This window comes from Armigeres subalbatus, chromosome 1 (assembly GCF_024139115.2).
Source record: "Armigeres subalbatus isolate Guangzhou_Male chromosome 1, GZ_Asu_2, whole genome shotgun sequence".
Classification (NCBI taxonomy): Eukaryota; Metazoa; Arthropoda; class Insecta; order Diptera; family Culicidae; genus Armigeres; species Armigeres subalbatus.
Genome location: NC_085139.1, coordinates 20,665,977 through 20,671,976, shown reverse-complemented (window position 1 = coordinate 20,671,976; position 6,000 = coordinate 20,665,977). Strand labels below are relative to the sequence as shown.

Sequence of the window (6,000 nt, the reverse complement as noted above, 5' to 3'; positions counted from 1 at the left end):
AGGGACCACATCACGACCACACTCCCATTGAAGGCATCATCGATTGAGAAGTCGCGAACTGAGAGTCGCGACCCGCGAGTAAGGATCCCGTTTCAGCATCTACATATGTATGTTGTATACGCATAAGCAATAAGCACGTACGCTAATGCTAGCTCTCAATGTTCTCGCTCTCTGGCACTATCGCAGTCACGCCGATGTATGCAGGCAAGCGAAATGCTGTCAGCCGCCAACACAGCGCACGGAACATCGTCATGTCGTGGTGGCGGTGGGTGATGATGATGTTTTGCAGTCCGTCTGTCCGTCGCCCATCGACCGTGGTCGTGAGAGAGCAGCAGCAGCAGCAGCAGCGAAGAAATTCCCGTTCTCAGTCGAGTTGGGAACGTCGTCGCTAGTGAACGTGCTGCAGTTTTGCGGCCCGCGTGCGTTACATATCCTCAGATATAGCTGTGGTACATACATAGCGGTGCAGGAGGAGGAGGGCTGTCAGCCCGAGCACTGCGGAAAGCCTTGCAGAGTGGGTGGGAAGAAGGGTGGTGAGCATAATAACATACCACCCTACGAGTGCCACGATTCCTTCGAATCGGGCAGAGTATAGAAGAAGTAGTACAAGGATTGTGCTTGCCACAGTGACATCCTGAGCCGTTCGAGAAAATGTTCGAACCATGAAGAAAATAGAGGTGTGTTATCTCTAGGATTAGAAGTGAATAAGGCAGTCCAAGGATAACGGTTCTTGAGGCTTCATAGTTGTAAAATCGGGCTGTTTGGCGGGGGTGGTGTGCGGTTGGGCCATGAGGGCAACATATAAAGCACAAAAAACGAGCTCTGCCCTCGTGAATTAAGTGATTAAAGATTCAGATGTTTGGAAGAGAGTGAAATAATTTCCAGTTTGGTGGCGAGAAGGCGAAGCAAGCTTTGAAAGCAGCAGCGGTGGTGTGCAAAGCAGGCGCAGGAAGAAAGGTGCCAGCGGTGAAGAATTGTGTAGTGTATCAGGCAGGGCAGGCTACTATGAATGCCTGGCTCCTCCAAGGAGTTTGAAGAGAAGGTGTGAGGCTCCATGCCGTATCGTGCTCCGTCGCGTGTGTTTATATTAGAAGAAGTAGCGACTGCAGCAGCATAAATATGCTGAAAGCCAGAAGAATGGTACTACTATTTATTGATAGGAATGTGGCCATCAGCCAGGCAGCTAACTCGGTGGAAAATTGAGTGTGAGAAGAACGAGTTAGCAGACGAGTCTAGAAGGCGTCAGTGGGTGGGATTCCACCGTGGAGACGCGACCAAACTTCTAATTTTGAAATCATAGCACGACGAAAGTCTTGGGTAGATGGGTTGGGCTTTCACACTCTTAGCCAGCAAAAACAGGATGGGTTCCTAAGTGCAAAATCGGGAACATCATTCCCATTGATGTTTTAGAATAACTAACCCATTCGAAAAAATATTGATTGCATTACCGTGGAAAAAATATCTAGAAAAAATTTACAGCGAATCTGGCTCCGGTTCGGTGTGCAGTTCGAGTGTTACAGTGATCGAAAAAAAAACGTGAAAGCAAATCGAGAGCGAGAGTCAACTGAGAAACGAAGAAACCAGCCAGCAAAAAAAATCGATAAAAACAATTCGCTTCTCATCAAAAATACATTTCTACCCAAGGAGAGCAGGAGCCTGTAACTTCTTTTCCTGCGAGGGGTGTTCCCATTCGATCCTGGCCGTCGTCGACACGCCATTCGCCTTCTGACTTATTTTTTTCCCAACCATCCTGCCTCCGGACGATTGGCATTGTAGAAGCTGCTAGCTGACAGCACTATCTGAAAACGCAAGAAGCAAGAAGGCAGGACACAGATACCATCCCGAGCCTAGTGGTGAAGCGGCCGGAGAGAAAGAGCATAACTGACACGAGATCTGCTAGCGAGCGCGAGAAGGTACACCAAATTGGGAGCAAAACATGGATTTCCGGATTACGTTGCTGCTAATTATCGGTAAATATTCTAAAAAGTTTTGCTAAAAGTTTTAGTCACATGGATTAGGGATATGGGATTGGTATTACCAGCATCAGTGCTGGACGGGTGGGACCTGTTCGCATCGGACCACCGCTCGTTCCTGACAGCATAGGTGCTCAGTGTATGTATGGACATGCATTTTGAGCATTGGATATGGCTCCCATGCTGGCTGGTGCGAATGCGAGAGTGATGGAACGTACGGAACTATTTCTATGTGTACACATAAACATAGTGGTTTCATTATGCAATACAAATGGCAGTTAAAGGGAGTACGGCCTGATTGTGTGTTGTGCGTACATGTTACATTGCTGAATTGATCTCTACAAATATACTTGCAGGGGAACTTTACCGACAGATTCATTATCCCTTTGAACTATGAACTTTAGTAAAGATTTTCCCATGTTTGACAGTGATTGATCTGTCTAGTCTTTTATTCATATGAATTATTCATTTCTCTAATCGATTTCTAACCACATTGTGATTTATCGAAGCTGCTTAACTCATCTAATAACAAATTAATGGGACATTCGTTTGCTCCATTAGAAATATATTATAGTGTAGCTACGCAAGTTGTAAGAATAATCGATAGTGATGGAATTGACTATTTCTGTCAATCAAAATTAATTGTTTGTCTCACAGATATTTTCTATGATCATCGTCGCATTTTATATATGCACCGATTAGTTCAAATCGATTCCCCATTAAACTATTCTAGCGTATAACACAAAATGCATCAACTTTCCTTCGAAAGTAATTTTGAACGTAAACAACAATACGGATAAATGATTTTAATTCGATTTCAGGAATCTTTCACGTTAAATTCTCCTCACCTCGACACCTAAGACGAGTTTGTACAATTCCATTTAATTCCTCCACTTGATTGTACCTTTGACAGATACGTATCTCGACCTAAACAGTAAGGACGTCTTCAGTGTCTTGTACTTGACTTGACTTGTGGACAATCGAGTGGTGAAATTAAATGGAACTCATTTATTTATTTTAATAAACATTTTAGAACAGAGAAAAATCCCTTTGAGTGAATTCCTTATAAATTATTTTAAAAAAGGCACAAAATCTCTTCATTTGTTTTCAAAAATCATTAGGCCGATACAAATATTAAAAAAAAACAAATATGTCTTCCCCCCTCGGATTTTAAATATAATATTTTGACTTGATCAACTTATATCATATATTGGATTCAGATTATGACGTTGAACACCGTCTTACCCGAAAGCACTGGGTACCAAATCAGAATCTAAAATAGAGAACCATCACGAAATCATGTCAGATTTTGAAAATTCATAGCGCCTTTATCTTTCGATGGATTTTGTACCCGATTCTGATTTTATTTTTTTTTACATTTTCAAAAAATGTTAACGTGAAATTTGTGGAAGCAGATGAAAAGTGCGGAGAGCAGCTGAGCACACGGCACGTCTTCCGATACCAAATGGAGAAGTAGAAAGCTGCTTACGAAAGGGCAATGCACTAGAGAAAATTACTCCCGGAAGGTTGGAGATTATTATTTCAAGATTATATGCGGTGAGCCGTTTCCAGTTACATGTTTTATTATCTAAAATTGAGTTTTTAAGGGTTTGGTAAAAAAATGGTAGATCTTTCTATGAAGCACGTAGATCGACACCTAATCGTCCATCTTTTGTAGAGAAATGACAGCTTTGGGAGACGTTGTTTAATTACTAGCATTATGTCCAAGCACAACCTTTCTGAAATTCGCCTGTATCGTTTTTCAATTCACAAGGAAAGTTTAGGCTTCAAAAGCTGCCAAACCAGGTTTCCCATATTCGTCGTGGTTGGATTTTTTTTCAGTTTTTTTTACAGTTTTACTTTGAATAATGTGTATTGTTTTATTTGTTATTTACTAGATCTATGTGTATGAAAATTGCTTATTCAGACTACAAGCTTTATCACGTGATGGATACTGTCTTGATGTCAAAGATCCATCATCTAATTGTCACTGAGAATAATGTATATATGGCATTTAATTTTATGTCAATCTCAAGTTACTGAATATTAGGGCTATAATCAAGGTGGTTGGGATTAAAATGCACATTTATGTAGCGCGACAATGCTTCCATGGTACTATTTTTTTAGCCAAGATCGCTTTTAGATGGGGTACTGTGATAATTTTTTGGCAATTTTCAATTGTCCAGATTATGAAGAACCTGTGATATCGACCAATAATATAAACTGCAATGCATGTTTAAATGTAGTATTTGGGTATTTTTTTTAACCTCCGTGTATTCACTCGGCTACTTTTGAAGAGTTCAATATTTGTAATTTATTAGGTATTTTCCCTAACTAACCTTCTTCAAGAAAGCTATACTGCCTGTAACCGCATAGTTGTCCAATGAATGAGGACATCGTGCTTTTCTTTTCATTCTATACAAGTTTTTAAATTTAAATACTTTGAAAAAGATGTTTTTGATGAAATTTTGGTTATTACTTTGCTATGAATTTTGCAAGTTCTCTAGAAGGCCCAAGCCTCCTTCAGACCGAGTACTTTCGATGATCATTATTATTATTGTCTTCATTATAGAGACTGCCGTAGACTGAAGAAGTGACGTGTGTGCCATTTTGCAAAAAATGGTGTTATCAAGTTGTACTCATCGAGTTATTTAACAGAAAAATGGAAAACATGTATGTTGTAATTTGGCGTCGCTTTTTCAGATTGCGGCAGTGTAGCCCTCGGCTGGCTCGTTTCTTACTGTCTATAATTTTTTAATAATAAATTTTAAAATAATTTCGCAATTTAAATTTGTTTTTGATATTAGTGAGCAATATATAGTTGTTCTGCGATTTGCTCGTTTTATTTTTGAAATATATTTGTTTAATGTGTGTAGTTTAGTATTTTTACAATGAATGAAAAATCGGTAATGGTAGAAATATTCAAGACATAATATCTATAGATAAAACAGTAAATATAATTTGAATTAACAGAAGATCAGTTAAATATTGTACAAATAGTTATGATGTTATACAATCTGTAAAATTAGTCAGATATCAGCAAACTAATGCAATGTTATGGTCAACGTGAAAGAAAGGCAACACCTTTTAATTTATATTTCATCTATCAGATTGTCAATGAAATATAAATTAATAGTAGACCCGGAACCCCCCAGGAATTTCACCGAAATTGGATTCTGTATCAACTGTCTTGTTCATTTGGCTTATTAATTTTTCTGCAACCTCTGATGAAAAGCTAAACTTTATATTTCTGTCACCAGTTCAGAAGCATAGTTATTTGAAATTAATCACTACTTCTTGCTTAAATTAAAATGTTTTTATATAAAACAAAATGGCTCTCAAGCTCAATATTAAAAACGTGTTTTCAAAATTTGTACTTGTTGCGTGTGCATTTCTGTTATATTTTTATAATTCACATCATATAATTGGAAAAACTGGACACACTTGATCTCCACTCTAACTCTTTTATTATTATTTTTTTTCAATTTCCTCGATGTAACATGTGAGTGCAAGCTTTTTCGTGTTGGATGCAGAACAAACGCACGGTTATCTGAGTCTCGCCTAACTTTTCAAAGGGACCTAAGTAGCATTTTTTTAGTGAATTAATTTGAATACTGTAATCAATAGCTTTCATGTTGTTCTGTTGATTGCGCTATTAGAATTGATTCATGGAAGAGATGTTGCTTGGGACCTTTTGAAAAGTTAAGCGAGAAATGTCAGATTCTGAGTGCTGGTTAGAAAAAAATACAAGAAAATGAAACAATCCGTTTTTATGTGCTTTGTATTGGACATAAAATGATCCCGCGATTATCTAAATCTCGCGTGATTTTTGAGAGCGTCGTGGGTCCGAATGAGAGACTCTCTTTCATTACGCTCTCTTTTGCTAATATCTAGGCTAGTTTAAAATTTGTTGCAATATTTTCACCCCAGCACACTAGACAAAGCTATTTTCTTCAGATCGGTGCTGGAAAATCCAATGTAAATGTTAGTATGGCTTTGTAATAATCAAAAGAGAAAGTGAACAAAG

The 6,000-nt window shown here is 38.5% G+C and overlaps 1 protein-coding gene across 1 annotated transcript in view; it reads left to right on the top strand.

The window, feature by feature from the left end:
- The first annotated feature begins 380 nt into the window (after positions 1–380).
- Positions 381–6,000, top strand: part of LOC134222527 (transmembrane protein 132E) — a 370,465-nt gene continuing 364,845 nt past the window's right edge. The window contains exon 1 of the mRNA XM_062701682.1: positions 381–1,970. Within this exon, the coding sequence (XP_062557666.1) occupies positions 1,937–1,970 (34 nt within the window). The 5' untranslated portion in view covers positions 381–1,936. The remainder of the gene's footprint in view (positions 1,971–6,000) is intronic.